This window comes from Telmatherina bonti (assembly GCF_933228915.1).
Source record: "Telmatherina bonti genome assembly, chromosome: 6".
Taxonomy (NCBI): Eukaryota; Metazoa; Chordata; class Actinopteri; order Atheriniformes; family Telmatherinidae; genus Telmatherina; species Telmatherina bonti.
The window spans coordinates 15,022,376-15,040,322 of record NC_136624.1 but is presented as its reverse complement, the minus strand read 5'-3'; the positions used below and the strand labels follow the sequence as shown (position 1 = coordinate 15,040,322).

Genomic DNA, 17,947 nt, shown 5'->3' with positions numbered 1-17,947 from the left:
AAACCGATTAACATGCGTGTCTTTGGACTGCAGGAGTACCCGGAGAAAACCCACACATACACTGGGAGAACACGCAAACTTCACACAGAAAGGTTGGGATTATTCTCTCTGATTTTTTGTGAACAGTGCAACTGGAAATACATGTTTTGTTTCTCAGAGGAAAACAGCGTAAACCTTTACATTACTTGCGTAACCCCGGTTCTCTGAGTAGCATGATTGAGTGTCTCACTATAGGAACGCTCTGGGCATGATCTCATCAGAAGCATGAATTACACTCTTCCAACCAGGATTGGCTGGGGCATGTCTGTCAGTGCAAGGGAGGGTGGAGACCCCTCCCTGGCATCCCATTCTTACCCCACTGATGTTCCTGATCTCCCACTGCGTGGGGGGGTTCAGCGTGGGTAGCTTACTACCCACCAGAGTGTCCAGATCTTCCACAGAGTAAATCCCCTGCAAGAAGTGAGCCCTGCATCCAGGAAGAACAGAAAGTTTTACAAATATCTTACCAGGAAAAAACCTCAGAACAAGTCAATCTGAACCGTAGAAGAAGTATTGTATCTATAATTTTTTTAATTTGTGAGTCAAAATGCCCCTACAGGGTCAAACTAGATTCCCTAAACTTACTAGTTAATCTGAATCTGTGTATGCCTTTGCCCACAAAGTTGTGATCACTGACCGCAGGAAGTGAGGCAGGTGGTGTCGGCTGGTCCAGAACCTGTTCTCTGTTGTGCTCATGTTCCTCAGAGCTTCTCTAGATGGAATCAGGACGGTGAGGTTCCCACTCAGATCATTAGAGGAGTGAAGGTACTGCTGAAGTCATACACAAAGTACAAAATGTGTCGTGTTCAGTAAAACTTAAAGAGCACTCCTTTGAAACTTGTACAGATGTGACAGATCAGGCTGAGGAACTTCATGAGATCCAAAATTAATCAGACACCTTCATAAAAAGCTTAAATCTATGGGAAGCAGTGTGACTGCAGCACAGTGATAAGCAAATCCACAAACAAGTTTGGAAATGGAAAACCTGAACATTTGAGCAAAAAGTCCCTGGATCTTACACACCTGGGCGAGACGGTAAAAACTATACAGCTTTGGGTTCATGTCCAGCTCCTACAAACACACAAACACAAACAGAGTTACTCAAAGCCAGAAAATAAATAATGCAATGCAGGAGGAAAACAGCTTATTAAATAAACATGAGATATTTTTACTGATTTTATTGTTTTATTGCTCTGCAATTTAGGCACATGGAGTTGTAACAAATGTGCTGTATAAATTCATTTGAACTGAACTGAATCAATAGAAACACATTTTTAAATCATATATAAAATGTTTCTTTACTGTTGTTTTGTTACAAACTGCTCCTTTAAATGAACAAGTAAACACTGAACCACAACAAACCAATAAAATACAAATCAGAGTCTTAACATTATGACACTTTTCATTCACTAGTTTCTCAACTTCTCCTCCAATGTACTTGTGTTCAAATCGATGTGTCACTGCTTACCTAGCTCGGACAACACCAATTCCTACCCCCCTTCCTTTTTTATATATAATGGTATGATCCTGGTCTTTCCTTCTGTGTGATGGCCACATGATGTGCCCATCAAAACTGAGAGAGAGAGACATCATCTGGTTTTTTTTTCTACAGAGAATCAGATCTTTTGTTTGTGAACACATCATTATCTGTGTCCACATCCAAACTTATCTTTCATCAAATCTCCCTTATTACACCTGAAACACTGAGTCTTCCCTGAAAAGCTTCGTCTGACTCAAACATACAGTGGGCCAGAACATGAAATTGGACAACTTCACCGGCCAACATTGACATTTATTGAAAAAAAATCTTCCAGATATGAAAACAAACCTAATCTGTTATTGACTAAATCATTTGTGTGATCAGCTGCTGTGTTTCTGGTCTGGACACATTTATTAACAAACTCCGATCATGCACTTTTTCACAAACACCCCTTCATTAAAGGGCTGGGTTAATTTTCCCATCTCTGCTGCAGTAAGTGCAAGTTGCTAGGACTACAGCCGTGGTTGTGTGACCGCTAAATAAAGTTGGTATGGTATTACTACATAATTACTACATAGTTACTACATAACTGAAGTTGGCTGCCATCATGTTTTCAGAGATTCATTGATCTCTGATCTGAAGACTTACCTCCAGTAATGATCCATAGCAGAGTTTTCCATCTCCAGCGTAGCCCTCGGGACAGGTGCAGGTATGAACTCCACTCTCTTTCAGCTCACACTTCGCCTGAGAGACAGAGAGATGTTTGTCAAAGAGAGCATTATGCTCTACGAATCAGATCTTTCTTTCTTTTTTTAACATGCAGGTAAAGAAAGGAGTAATAATGTTTTCGTTACTAAAGCAAAATCAGAGGTAGGAGTTTAAAAATAGTTTTCTCCAAACGTTTTAGCAGAAACTATTTTACTTCAACTCAGAGAGAAATATTCAGGAGAAAACTGGATTAATCACTTAAAAATACTCAATCATTTTTCCATATCTGATGTGCAGTATTGATCAGTTACCAAAAGAGATGTAACGAGCACCCTGAACAGGCAGAGACATACAAGACAAACAATCATGCATGCTTAGCTCTAGGGAGGATTTATCTAACATGCAGCAGGAAACCTGAACAGAAACTCAGGAGAAAACACATGCAAACTCCGCAGGCTCCAAGCCGTGATCTGAATCAGGAACCTCCCTCCTGTGAGGTTACAGCCTGACCACCAACACCACCGGCTGCAACATTGTACATGTCTATCAGAACTTAGGAGCCTGGAACAGATAGTCCTGGTCCCTCTCTGCTATGCTTCAGCTTGGTCTCCAGAGCCCAGCATTTCAAAGGCAGCTGTCACATGAGCACAGTATGGTAACCGTAGTAACAGTGTATCTTGTTACTAGTATCATCAGCCAACCATTAGTAATCCTACTGTAATCAGTTTATTCCTACCAGATCATGGCAGCCACCGTTCATTATGAAGCAGGGGTTGAGGAGCTCACACACTTTCCCGTCGCCCATATAACCAGTTTTACAGATGCATTCACTCTGAAGACAGAGAAACAAACTTCTCATTGGTCTCCATTGATCCCGTAGGTTTAGACAGCAGCACAGATAGCAGGTGATAAATAAGATGCTGTAAAGTGAAACTGTCTCAATAAATATGACGTGAAATATGTGTGACTTAAGTCAAAATAGAGGAAAAAATGGCAAAATTCTTGTTAAATATAAACAATATCCACATCATGGAGGACTGCTGGACCACAGCTGACCTGTCCAGGTCCAATGTGGTTGCAGTCAGCGTTGGGGCTGCAGCCTCCTCGACTCTCCTGCTGACAGTTGTTGAGCTCCACACACATTTTGCCGTCACCTGTCCAGCCCTCAGCGCATACACATGATACATTACCGGGTCCGGCATACAGACACTCAGCCTGAAGAGAGACGGGAGGTTTTATGAATCATCATTTAACAAGATGATTCAAAGGGCTTGACATAAACCATAATGATTTAAACAATGTTCAGATGGTAAAGTTGATAGAAAAAAAGACGTAAAATGAGAAAGTAAAGCGTCGCTGATGAAAGTTTAACTTAAAAGTTGATTCACACGCATAATGCATAAAACTGAAAGCAGCTTGTCTGTGTTTAAGTTCTGGACACAGAAAACATACTTTAAAGGTCCGTAACTTACCAGAAGACCTAAAAAGTATTTTGGCTCAAAATTAAGCGGTTTAAGAACCAACAACAAGATTTTAATAAAGTCAACTCGTTTGTAAGCAGGAAGCTAGTGCAGAACCTCAAAAGCAAAATGATATGATTTTTTTTTTTTTTTTTCTTCATCAGCAGCAGCTGTCACATGAAACCAGTAGGCAGACTGGTAAAGGCACTGTCATGGTAACCAAGTCTCCTAAAGAACAAAACATTGAGCAGCTTTTTAATAAAAAAAAATCATACCTTCTTGATTTGAATGTTGTAATCTAGGTTTTTGTCGACAATTCCCAAAAAGAAGTATGCTGTTTTTGTTCATAAGAAAGTATTTTGTTGTTTTGCATCATTAGATCAAATAGAAACATAAATGGTGAATAAAAGAGGCCCTGATGCAGATTTTTCCAAGACAGTCTGGCTGCAGAGCGCTGCTGTGAGGACAGTTCCAGTGCAGGCTCCACTCTCAGGCTGCCTCTGCCACAGGGCAGGAAGCAATGAAGACTTTTCAAAATAAGTTGCATTCAGTAACTGCATAGAAGGTTTTTCTAAATAAAATGCACAGACAAACCAGCAGAAGGTGTGTTAAAACCACTGCGTGTCTCCATCTGGATCACGGGATAAATAAGATGAGACACACTGATCAAACAAGCGCACGTTCTCCTGTTCTCATAAGAAAAACAACATACTTTTCAATTAAACATCTTGTTGAATGTATTGGCAGAGTGTTGATTTCAACAAGGGAAATACTGATAACTGCCGTGATAAGCCAAATAAGTATGTGTACTTTAATAGCAAGACTTAAGATCTTTAGATGTGTAAGACAACACACCAGTTGTTTGGTTTTAGTTACCTTATTGTTGGGTCTGCTTATTGCAGTTTAGTTTTCATTGTATTCAGTTTCAACTGTTTAACTTTATCTTTGTCTTTTCTTCTTTTTCTGCTTGCGTTTTATTGGTGGTTAGCAAACCTTCATCTGATCCCCTCGCGGGTTGAGCTGCGTGTGAGAGTCTTTGGTGCGGGAAACTTTGTTTCTTTCTGCTCTGTGGGAGAGGGGACCAGAGAGTAGACCCTGCACTGGATCTGTCCCCACAGTGGAGCTCTGCAGCCACAATTTTCCATAAAAAGATTTAATATCCTGTGATCACTTATTGATAAAGTGTCCAATTTGCTCTTTTATAGTCTTGGCTTGATAGCTGCTGTTTTATTAGAGTGTGTGGAAAGACCCTACACACAAGAGCTGTGCCAATCATGAAGGAGGTCAAAAACAAAGCAAGAAAAAACATGATTAAAATTTGTGACAAATATTAAGGCAGTAAGATAAAATGTAAAGGGATGTCAAGTTTTGGTGGTATTGTATTTTCCTGCTATTATTCAGATTTAGATTATTTAGGTACAATTCAATTAATTATAGTGTAATTATCTTTGTGGGCCCCTGAGCAAAGCTGTTAACCAGGGTGCCACAACATGGCAGCCCGTTGCTCTCTACTGAATCCAGAGATGGGTAAAATGCAAAGCCTCGCTTTCCATTTGGGATTAACAAAGTCAAAATTGTTATGAGAAAAACAGTTTTCTAAACATGATATTAACAAAATCATTTATTAACCTAAAATATTTGAGAGAGGATTTTGCAGATTATTTCAAAATGGTAAATTACTGATTGTGGGATGGAGCAAAAACATTTATAGCACGACTACTACTACTACTACTACTATTACTACTACTACTACTACTACTACTACAATAATAATAATAATAATAATAATAATAATAATAATAATAATAATAATAATAATAATAATAATAATAATAATAATAATAATAATAATAATAATAATAAACACATGTACATAAATAAGTCTTACGTTAGTGTCGCACCCTCCTCGGTTACTCTTCAGACAGAGGTTGATGGGTGTACAGGAGTGGCCATCCCCATCATATCCATCTTTACACATACACCTATTGCAACACACACACACACACACACCACACAGTTGAACTAACTCAGACGGTAAACTCAGGAAAAACTAACCCATACAGAATATTTTGCACTGTGTCAGAAATAAAGGGATGAATGCTCTTAAATTGCAAAAAAGACATATTTATTTTATTTCCAGACACAACTGAGGCAGTAATCTGCAGCCAGCAGACTGACAGCTGGACTCAGCTGTTGCTGTACATTGAATGTAAGGTAGGTCAATCTATCAGTAGTGTCAGTCACTACAAAAGGTGGAAAGGTGGTAGCTAGAGCACGCGTCAAGTTAAATCCCATAATTTTATTGTCCCTCATTGGAAACTTAGTGTACAAACAGGTTCTAACAAAATCATAACATCCAACAATAAAATCCAGTCACATGCAAAAGTGATTGTCCATAGAAACTACAAACAAGAAAACATTGAGTGAATAAAACCACTAAAATGAAACAAAACAGGAAACAAAACACAAAAATATCTCAAGATAAAACACTAAAAAAAAAGATAAAAACGCAACAAAAATGATCATTTAATCAAAAAACAAAAAGATAAAAGCAATAAAGTCATCAGTAGCTGTTTCATAATGCTATAGCATGTGAAACAATTTGTTCCACATAGTTCTGCAGGTTTCAAAGTAGAGAGGATGATGCAGGAGGGAAATGAGGAGCACTTGACATGAAGGAGATGAAACCTGCTGATGCAGAGCTGCAGCTGTCATGTCACTAAGAAGGTCATCGCAGATTCATAAGCTCTGAGTCCTTTGAGCTCCATATTGAACATCTACATCAGGGGTGGCCAACTCCGGTCCTCGAGAGCTGCAGTCCTGCACGTGTTTATGAGTTTCCCTGGTGCAACGTATCTGACGCACATCAGACTTAATTAGCAGACTTGTGCAATCTGCTATTTACTCACTGATTTGAGTCAGGTGTGTTGTGGCACTGAAACTACTAACACATGCAGGACTGCGGCTCTCGAGGACCAGGTTGGCCACCCCTGATCTACATAGACGCGTAGTGTTGCACCCGTTTTCAGGTTCAATCTGTGAAATTTTGTGTTTGCCAATAATTATTAATGCTTAAAAGATGCTGAAATTAAAAGCCCCTCATAATGGGATGGGGGATCTGCAGAGCACAATTAGTTTTACTATTCAATCATTTATAAACACGTCATACAGCACCTTAGACTATATATGAAAGATTTGGACTAATTTTTCCATTATTCCAAGTGGGAAAGTATTCCCAGAATTTTGACTAGTAATGTATATTATTATATACATATTATATATATATTTTCCACTGTCAATTTTTTGCCATCATCATCTAAGGCCAAAAGTATGATTGCCTTTAATCACACGTGTTTATCGTGGCTGCGTTGCATGGTTTGCAGTTGTTTGAAGCATCTTTTCTGCACGTCCTCAGAAATGAATGCTGTGCATTCACAAACTGCAAAATGCAAGCAACCAGTATGGGCACAAATCATGGCATGCTTGGTTTAAGGACACTACATACTGTGTCATCTATGATCCAGCTGCTGTTTGTGTGGGTTTTTTGACATGTCCTCTGAATTAACCAAACACTAACTTCTTTTACTGTCACCCTGTACAAAGTTGAGTTTACACCCTACAAAGTCAACAGCTCTGTCCAGTTCTTTGAATCTCCAATATGTGAAATCATCTGGTAACAAGCATGATAAAAAATTTTTAAAAAAAGCAAGCATGTAAACAAGTGCACTCACAACAGAGGCGGCCGCCTCCATGAACCTACAGGTAAACAGGAAGTATGTTTCTGGGCAAAACATTTTTGAGCCAAAAGTATCTTCTCTTTGGATAGCAACATATGAAGCCAATGTGGATCAAACCACCAGTCTTGTGAAATTTTCTGGACGATCTTTTTAATGCGAATCTGACTAATGTTCTTTCTGAATCCCTATGACACCTGTCTTACCTGATATGAAATTAAAAAAAAAGGGCCTGCAGCAGAGTTAAATGACTGCAATCTAAAAGCAACATCTTTTAGTAGCTTGAGATAAACAGTAAGTGTCTTCAAATCCCATTTATACACGTAAAATAAAACTATGTCCATTATCATTCTTACAGCAATGTAATCAGTATGTGTGATACCTGCCGATAAACTAAATGAAAACATAAGTACGTAAATCAGGTTACTGTGAAAAGTTGGTTTATGTTGTTAAATGTTGCAGTAGAGATAATATCTTACTTGGTGTCCAGTCCCGTCTGCGTACAGTATGCGTGGATGTGACAGTGCGCCATCTGGCCATCGGAGTTGCACATCATGGCCTGCTTGTCACATTTTTCTCCAGAGTATCCATCCACACAAGAACCTCTCCGACACACACCACCGCTGCCTGGACGGTTATCACACACCCCGTGGACGCAGTGACACTCTGATGATGCACACAAACTCATCATGTGAGGATTTTAGTGAAACTAAATAATTTAGACTTCAGTAATTCTTCTGTACTTTAAGGTTAAACTTCATTCATTCGTTTTCTTAACCACTTAGTCCAATTCAGAGTCACATGGGAAGCTGGAGCCTAGCCCAGCAATCACTGGGCGGGAGGCAGGGTACACCCTGGACAGGTTGCCAGTCACAGGACCAACACAGAAGGACGAACAACCATTTACTCTTAAATTCATTCCCGGGAAGTAATCAATTTACGTAACATGCATGTCTTTGGATGGTGGGAGGAAGCCGGAGAACCCGGAGAGAACTATTGCATACAAGGGGAGAACGGAAGTAGGTAGTATCTAGAGCAGGCCTCTTCAAATGCCGACCCACGGGTCAAATGCGGCTCAGAAACAACTTCTATGTGGCCCAGCTCATGTAAAAGAATAAAGATATTAATCAAAAACCTTCAGTCATTCCTACGCTGATTAAGTAGCCTACAATCCTACAGCTATGCAGAACATGAACACAACACTTGGTTGCCTAGCAACCTCCCAGTGCAGGTTGTTGTGTTTTGAAGTTGTAAGAGTAGCGCTAGCTAGCATTTGGCTCTCTGTCCAAAAACACAAAGTTAACAACAAAAATTGCAGTTTTAACCCCAACTGGACTGATAAGTATTTGTTTATTTTGCCGCACATTCGAGCACCAAACCGATGTGTTTAACATGCAATGAGTGTGTGGCGGTGTGTAAAGATTATAATGTGAGGAGGCACCACATCAAGAAGTTTAGTTTGATATGACCTTTTTATTTTAAAAGTTAGGAAAAATACAGGCTCTGACTGGAATTTTCATTATTTTATTTTGTGCATTTGCCCTTGTCATGTGGGACTAAATCTAAAATAGAAAAATTAATAAACTAATTATTTTTCAAAATGAAAATGTGTCTTTTTATTATTTATTTATTTATTTATTTATTTTTACAGATTTATTTTCACTTACGTTACTTATTGGCTCTGATAATTTTTGATTTGAAAATCTGGCCCACCTGAATATCTAATTGAGTAGCCCTTATCTAAGACATCTAAGACAAAAACATAGTCCTGGGAGCTTAATCCTTACTAGAAATAGAGAAACTACCATATAAATAGATTTAAAAAAAATCCAAATTTCCCCTTAGGATGAGTTTGAGTAACGGGACTGATAAGACATTATTTAGTTCAGAGTATCGTTGGCGTCGGACATTAAGCTGCTCCTTCAGTGGTGATGAAGAGGAGCCATTACCCTCATCGCAGTTTTCTCCGTGCTTCGTCGGATCTGAACAAATGTGGCAGGCGATTCCCTTAAAGCCTGGGTTACAACTGCATGACCCGTTACCATGGATACCATCAAAGCACTGCACAAAAGAAGAAGGATTCGATTTAAAACATGGCAGTAGATTGGTCCTGTTCAACATGAGGAATTCTCACCGTTCCTTTGTCGTAGCAGGGATGTTGGAAACCTCCAATACATGGTTTACAGTCCGGACCGTAAAAACCTGCACAACACTTTGCCACCTGTTTAACACACATCATACATCAGAGACACAAAAGAGCTTCAGGAGTGCAACTCACATGCTTAGCTTTGCTCATCTCACAAAAGCATTTTCCTTAAAAATGTGGCTCCATTTTAACGGGAAATAAACAGACTTTCTAACATCATAAGATTTATTGCCTTATGAGCATTGTTGGAACCACATGTACATTTCCTAAGTTCTGAAGGAACACTGCCCTGCACGTTTTAGTCGTGTTCCTCCTCCAAAACTTCTGAGTCAGATTATGGAACTTCCTCATCATGTTCTTTGCAGCTTGGTAACAAGTCCTTTATTTCATACAGGTGTGCTAAAATAACAAACCACACACTGTAACTTTGAGGGAGCAAAACATTTTGCACAAGTTGGGCTTGTTTGCATACAGTAAATGGGTTTCCTATAATTCCTTAAAATCCCAAAGAAGTAACAGAACAATTAGCAACTGGCCTGATTTAACGATATGTTATATTTATATATATATATTATATGAAAAATAAAGTATTTTTCATTCATTCATTTCATTTAGCAATATGGTTTTCATACGCTGCTCAATAGGAAGCAGTGCTGCTATAATGTCCCATAAACTAAGGGTTAATATTTTATAACAATAATGGATGGAGATGTTTAATTATGCAACAGTTGTTGTGTAGCCAAAAGTTAAACAGTCTCCCTTTAATTAAAGTAAAAGTTCCTGTTCTCACCTGTTTGGTGGCGATGCAGTGCTTGGCGCAGCCGTTACTGAACGCTTTCATGAAAGGACGTGTATGGTACTCACAACCAATCAGATGACTGTCCTGAGGAAACCCAAACACATCTGTTCAGTTTTAAGTCATATATTTTACTTTTAGTCACAATAACAGAGCCACAAAAATAATGAGAAGAAAAAATACTGAAGATATATATATATATATATATATATATATATATATATATATATATATATATATATATATATATATATATATATATATACACTGCCAGTCAAATGTTTGGACACCCTTTACCAGTGGATTTAATGGGAAAGGGTGTCTAAACTTCTGACTGATAGTGTATATATTTTGTCATATGTTTCGGTAAACACATCACTTGGAGCATGAAATGGATTTCTGTGCCCGAACTTGTAGGGATGAACTGATACCAAAATATATGCACAAAAATAAGTACTTGCATTTAAGTAGTTGTCAGTATTGAGTAATGTAATGAGTACTAAAAAATCCCATTACAGTTCATCTGTAAGGAGAGTCGACCAGAATGTTGGATGCAATGACTGAGTGGTTAACTGTCATCCTGAAGCCATCCTCTGAATATAAGGCTTAAACTGTCAGAAACTTCATCAATAAGGAGGATAATTTAGTTTTTGGTGCATTATGTTACACCTCTATGCTCAACATTGATCTAAATTTTATTTATATAAAATAACATCCATAACTTTGTCACAGCAACAGAGACCCAACGTGCCCAAATGAAGATTTTCTCACTGAGATAAGACTAAATTCAAATTTGAAATATGACAAGCGTACTGACTTTATTTATCTATTCCAAAAATAAATTCATTCCACAGATTAATCTCTTTGTACTAATGTATTAAATTTGACAGCCCTGCTTTTTGCATATTAGCACCAGGTTCTGGTATCAAAATACTTTAAATAATTCCAGATATGAAAACATGCTAATAGTATCAGGCTGGCATGTGATATATGATTTTCTCCTCTCAGAGTTCGAGAGAGAATGTGACGGACTCACACAGATTTTGTTATTTTTTTACAAAGTGAAAATCTACTCAATACTATTGTATGTGTGTAAAAAAATTATTTGCAAACTTTGTAAACTAATTTGTAACTTTGGGTAGTTGTATGTGGATTAAGAAGTTTGTAAACTGTGTAAGCTATTTTGAGTTTTTTTTATGCACACATAAATATCTAGGAATGACACACACAAAAAAACATTGTGCAAAAATGACAACAAAAAAAAAAGCATAAAAATTTATTTTTACACAAACTTTTTACCTTTGTCTTACAGATTTAATAGTCGGATGCTCAAAACGGCTCTGAAGTACATAAATTGTTAAAAACATGTTTATAAATCTCCTGATATGCACAGAAAAAGTTGCAATTAGAGAGATCAGTTCACGATTGCTTGAAAGGTTTTAAGACGCTTCTCATGCTTCCAGGAGCCTCAAAGCTTAGCGCTAAACGTTGCATTGAGGTGCAGGCGGAAAGCTGGGTCAGAATAGTTCACCCCTACAGACGGATGGACGGACAGAGAACAGATATTATATTTAAATAATTGATTGAACGATCAGATTCCGTATAGCTGCGGTGAGACATTTTCTGTTTTATGTGAAACAATGATTTTCTTTTTTTAATCACATTGGCTTAAATATAAGTAAAACAGTTATCTTGGTTCGTAGAGCATCGGTTTGCACCATGAATGTGCATAATGTGTCATCAGAATAAAGGTGAATCATTAAAAACAGTTTTTACCATTTCAGTGCTGCCTTCTGGACAGTCAGTTATACGGAGAAAGTTGCAGTGAACACAGTCCCCCTGAAAACACACAACATCCATACTTTTACCAGTACATGCTGAGGTCACAAAATGGTTGCACATTCAAATTTAAAAAAAAAAAAAAAAAAATGTGTATATATATATATATATATATATATATATATATATATATATATATATATATATATATATATATATATATATATATATATATATTTATATATATATATATATATATATATATATATATATATATATATATATATATATATATTTATATATATATATATATATATATATATATATATATATATATATATATATATATATATATATATATATATATATATATATGTGTGTGTGTATATATATATATATATATATATATATATATATATATATATATATATGTTTCTGGGGGGTTTTTTTTTTTGGTTTTTTTTTTGGTTTTTTAATCTCACAAGGGGCTAAATTTTTGTTTGTATGCATTTTATTGTGAATAGAGCAGCTCAACCTTTTTTTTTTAATGATCTGTTGGTTATTGATTTATAGACAGATGGAAAGAAAATCAGGAACTGGGTTAAGTGGTGTTTGACAAAACAAAAAAAAAGTATCTGAAGTTGCATTTTTAGGCAATATTACCCAGAAACAGCACAGTGTTCCTTCTACATACAGTAAGTGGATGGGGGAGGCACGGATTTACTAGAAGAAAACAGCCTGGTGTTGTAAGAACAGGAACTACAAATACTTTTGCTTTTAATCTTTTTCATCTTCGTTCATTTTTTGTTCTTTATCCTAACTTCACTTTGACTCTTCTCCTGTTTGTCTTTTCACCTGAACAATCTCGCTTTGATTGACATCACAGCGGTGAGGCAGGATGGGAAGGATGGAGGGTGGGTACAGCAGCCCGTCAATCATATGTATGATCCCATTGGACGCCACGATGTTGGGGCTTGACAGACGGATGCCCTTCTTATCCAAAAGGATCTCTCCCTGCAGCATGAAGACAAGCCACAGCAAGTTCTAAAGCAGGCATCACTAACTCAACAGCTACTGTCCTGCAGGTTTTAGTGTTTCCTCACTGCAGCACACCTGACTCAAATCAATAACTCATCAACAGGCAGATGCAGAAGACGACAACAAGCTGTTAGAGAACCTTTTCATTTGTGTTGTGCCAGGGAAACACTAAAAGTATGGTAGCTGTCGAGGCCCAGAATTAAAGATCCCTCCTCTAAAGAACAAATGACAGACACTTACATCATCAGACGTAGTGATGGTGATCAACTGATTGGCCATTGTCCGAATATAAGGTAGAACAGCCAGCTCATCGGTTGTCAGCTGCAGACAGGAAAAGTCACCTGGATCAAATATTTCACATCTTTCAAATGTCTTTTACAAAACCGCCAGAAACTCATCAGTAGAAAAAAGGCTGGTGGGAATGGATGCAAACGGGATGTTGCCCCCTGGAAATGTGTTGTTTAGCCTAGCCTACCTTTAGTTTTTCTTTAGGATTTCATACTGTTTATGTTCTACATTTGTGTCCTGTTAATTTTTATGAACCGTTTTGTGTTATCATATCTTGTTATGTACAGTGTAAAACATTCTTGTAGTGGAAACTATGCTGCTTAATTTACAACCTGGGATTGGTAAAGGAAATGTTATGTCAGTGTTGCTGTTTTCTCATTGGTTGGGGAGGCAGAAGTATTGGGGGGCACTTAAGGCTCGGGCTGCAGCTACACATATATGCAGCAGTGAAGGTTGTGCAGATTTTGCAGGATTATATTCTGATGGTAAGTTGCTATGTTTTACTCACTACAGTATCATAGACTGCAGCACTACAAGAAACCATTTGAATCTAAATAGAAGTGACAGAAGAACCTCATCCTGTCTTCTCTGAACTCTCTCCAACAGGTAAAAGCCAGTCTGATGTTGACTCTTTTCACATGCTCTGTCAATTTCTTTCTTACTCCGATAATGTCCTCAAAAGTTCCTTTTGCTGAATCAGCAATGGTGCGTTTTTAATAGGGCTGTGAAGATATGCTTTTGTCCCGGTTCGATTCCGATTCCGATTTTTTTGGGTGCCGATTCGGTTTAAATTGCGATTCTCAAAATTCTTCAATATTGATGATTTTTGTAGATTAAAACTAAATAAAATTTATAAAACTTCTTTTTCCCAGTAATTTTTCTTGATTTCAGTTAGGAGAAAACAACACAATAAGCCAGACTATCATTCTGCTGCTATAATGCTAAAGAAGACAAGTAAAAAGATCAATAAAACCAATAAAAATGACAAAAATTTGATAGTGGATTAATTTTATTGAATTGAAAAAAAAAACAATTTTTTTTTTTTTAACAAAAAAGATAAATTTTAAAATTGTGAAACAAAAAAATCCAGATTTTCTAGTTTTCAATTTGATTTTCCCACCCCTAGTGTTTAAAATGGTCTGTGTGTGGGTATCCATTCGCTTGTGTGTGACATTGTGCCGCAAAACAAGATGCGGCTAAAATTTATAGCACAGAGACAGAGAAAAAGTTGTAAAATGTCTCTTGTCAGCCTCAGGATGCTGCATGGCAGCAACAGCTCCTGGAGTGAATGTTGGCGCGGTGTCAAAACAAACAGGAAAAACAGAGTTTTTGGTCTGAGCTGTGTTGCTTTAGAAATGAGTTGAAATGACATTAAATATGAAATATTACTATTGAAGGGAAGCGACAGAAAACTGTGAATCTCTTATGAGCCTGGAGCCTTACCGCAGCCTGGGAGAAAACATGGTGCCTCAGCATTTCCTGAAGTTTATATTTGGCCTGTAAAAAAAAACAAAAAAACGTATATTTCATGAATAATATTTCACCTGAAGTTTTTGTGTCAAGTTTTTAGGCAGAATAAAGACATGTGCTTTAACTTCAGGCTGTGTGTTGTCCTGAAGGAACCCAATAACATTACAAGCTGAAGCAGATATGATAAAAAAAAAACCCACAGAAAGCTGAGCATCATGCATCGTGTGATGTTCATTATGTTCATCATGTTTATCATGTTTTAAACAGAAAACTTAAGTCAACTCAAGGCCACAAGATCTGAAATTTAAGTACAGACGCTGACTTAACACAAGAGCCTTTCCAGGTCTCTTTTTTGTTTTGTTTTTTTTTGCATTACAAAGTCTCTACACAAAGGAAAGCTGAAACATGTGAAACTACTCAGTCTCTCCTTACAGGTCAGCTGGTTAAATCTGCAGGCTGCTGCTGGGCTTGGAGGAGCTGAAGGAATCTGCTGCGGCATGAATGCTACATAAAACAGAAGCAATCCCTTCACCTTCCCCAAAGAATACAGACCACGTGTCCTTACATCATTCAGCATGTAGAGGATGCTGCCATCTCTGCCTCTGTCCACAGCCTCGTTGGTGGGGATGAACACAGTAAGGGGTCCGAATCCATGAAGGGGAGGCGGCGACCCACAGTTCTGTTACAGTAATGCACATCTGATTAGAGCGGCTGATTCAATACTAATACCTGATTAGAGCTTGTTCTAAATGTCTACTTTACTAATGTTTGAATTAATTACTGTCGCTGGCTATAAGTGCATGTTAGGACGAGTCAAATTTTAAGGAAGTCATTTCACTATTAAAAAAACAAAGCAGGAAAAAAAAAAAGGGATAACCAAACGAAAACAGTTTCACCAATGATCCAACTTAGCATGAAAAGTAAGAAATTAGTGTTTGGTGGATTTTTTTTTTCTTGTCTTAGAAATGAGTCATGGTAATAAATCATACATCAGCCTGTTTATTTGTTTTTAGATGGAGCCACATTTGCAGGGAAATCGATTTGCAGGGTGAGCAGCAGAGGTAATTATGTGGGTTGCACCAATGAAAAACTGTAAAATCTTCCATCCCAGTGCAAACAGCTGATTCTGTCGCTGATTCTTGGTTGAAATGCATTTTCCCTGTAAATGGGGCACTAAAACAAAATATAAAAGGGAAATAACCAGGTCTTCTTGCCTTTAAATATTTATTGTCAAGATGTGTTTTACATCAAACAAATAATCCACAAAACACTCATTTTCTTACCTTAAATCATCTTGAGTGGAGAAAAACAGCCTTATAACATCACAACTGCACTGAGTTAATGTAGCTATGTTCACGCTGCCATCGCACATCATAGTGCACAGACACTCTTTAAGTTATTTGTTAAACACCACTTTTGTGTGTCTGGATGTTGACTTTCTCTCATGCACACTGCTTCAACATGTTGTGGAATAAATACACTGACAGAGCAGAATCTTTGCTTTGGCTGACGGCTAACTTCTGCACACTATGGATTAAATACTCACATCAATCAAAGACAGGAAGCGGTTGTATTTGTCATCCTTGGTCAGAATCTCCTTGATAGTCTTGTCAGCAAACTTGACAAAACATAAGAAATGATTAAATGACATTTTGCAGAGCACTGAAGAAATGAGCCGAGTTAAAGATGGAAGGAAACGTCAGTTTGTAGTGATGTTTAAGGTTGTGTTTCTATATTTCACACTCAGGCCAGTTGTACAAAGAACAGGTTGTTAGATTACAATAACTAAAATCAACATATTTTTGTAAAAGTATTTAATGTATTCTCCCTGTTTTGAGTTTATAAGTCAAGAAATTCTTTATATTCAGTTCAATAGTTGAACAATCGGCAATTTTTTTTTTTTTCATAAATTTTACCATTTATTGTTTGTTCAGTTGTTTTTAGAGGGACTGATTTCACAGCTTTAACCTTTCAGCCAATTCTTCAGCATTTTGTAGCCTTATGTTTTCCACTCAGTTGTTAGGGAGGGATCTCATGACTGCAACTCACATTTCTGTTAAATACTGCAGCGGATTTCAGTCTAAACAAGCTTTAGCAAAAATAAAACCGTTCCGCCAAGAATGAAAAAATGAAATGAGATTTTTTTTTTTGCTGCATCCTGAAATAAATTCCTCAGTTGGAGAAATTTCAGCTTTAAATGTTGAACTTAAAGCTGCTTTGTGTAACTGGTCCGTGTGACTTACCTGCTCATCACGAAGTGGTCTGTTAGAGAGCGTGATCATGATTGGCTGGTCAATGATGTGGATGATCCCATTGGCTGCTGGGATGTCTGACTGGATAACAGTGTACAGTTTTCTGGGGTTGTCCAACAAGATGAACCTCTGTAAATATCAACAGGATGAGTGTGTTTATGTGCATTTCAGACACCCGTTTCAAACTTCCTGCTATTAACACTCATCTTGACCACGCCTTTTGTTGCTGCTTACTGTCCAAAATTACAAGCCCAAAATGAATGAGGTCTACCTTCACAACTACACGAGCTGTATGTATAATCCTAATCTGAAAGGAAAGCTGAAACCCGTGCAACTACTACAGAAGTGTCAGAATCAACATATGTGTTACTGTGTCAGAGTAAAGTCAACCGGAACACAGAAGAACATGGAAATGCTCATTTTGTCTTAAAAGTAAACTCCATTAGTTTCAGTGAAAACTAGAAGTTATCAGCACAATTCATCAAGGAATTAGTGAAGTCACATCCGATGAGGAAGTGGGCAAAAGTAAAACATGTTTAACAGGTGCTACACAGGTAAATATCAGAGGAGCCCATCAGCTGATGTTGATGATGGACACCTCTATAGATAGTCAAGAGAGTTGAGGGATAACAAAGACCGAGTCACAGAAGACACAAGCAAAGCTTTTTGGAGCTGGAATAAAATCTTGACACATAGACTGTATATAAAGAGATTGACGAAGCCTCCGTGACGTCACCCATAGGTTTCTAAAAAGCTG

At 37.5% G+C, this 17,947-nt stretch overlaps 1 protein-coding gene across 1 annotated transcript in view; it reads right to left on the bottom strand.

Moving 5' to 3' along the window:
- Nucleotides 1-17,947, bottom strand: part of stab1 (stabilin 1) — a gene marked incomplete at its 5' end in the record, with an annotated part of 111,724 nt that overhangs the window by 67,223 nt on the left and 26,554 nt on the right. Inside the window, 18 exons of the mRNA XM_079241976.1 lie at nt 355-466; nt 677-810; nt 1,063-1,110; nt 2,168-2,263; nt 2,964-3,059; nt 3,284-3,442; nt 5,576-5,669; nt 7,901-8,087; nt 9,371-9,482; nt 9,556-9,642; nt 10,358-10,450; nt 12,140-12,202; nt 12,998-13,156; nt 13,421-13,501; nt 14,912-14,965; nt 15,504-15,617; nt 16,485-16,556; nt 17,182-17,319. Of these exons, the coding sequence (XP_079098102.1) occupies nt 355-466; nt 677-810; nt 1,063-1,110; nt 2,168-2,263; nt 2,964-3,059; nt 3,284-3,442; nt 5,576-5,669; nt 7,901-8,087; nt 9,371-9,482; nt 9,556-9,642; nt 10,358-10,450; nt 12,140-12,202; nt 12,998-13,156; nt 13,421-13,501; nt 14,912-14,965; nt 15,504-15,617; nt 16,485-16,556; nt 17,182-17,319 (1,899 nt within the window). The remainder of the gene's footprint in view (nt 1-354; nt 467-676; nt 811-1,062; nt 1,111-2,167; nt 2,264-2,963; nt 3,060-3,283; nt 3,443-5,575; nt 5,670-7,900; nt 8,088-9,370; nt 9,483-9,555; nt 9,643-10,357; nt 10,451-12,139; nt 12,203-12,997; nt 13,157-13,420; nt 13,502-14,911; nt 14,966-15,503; nt 15,618-16,484; nt 16,557-17,181; nt 17,320-17,947) is intronic.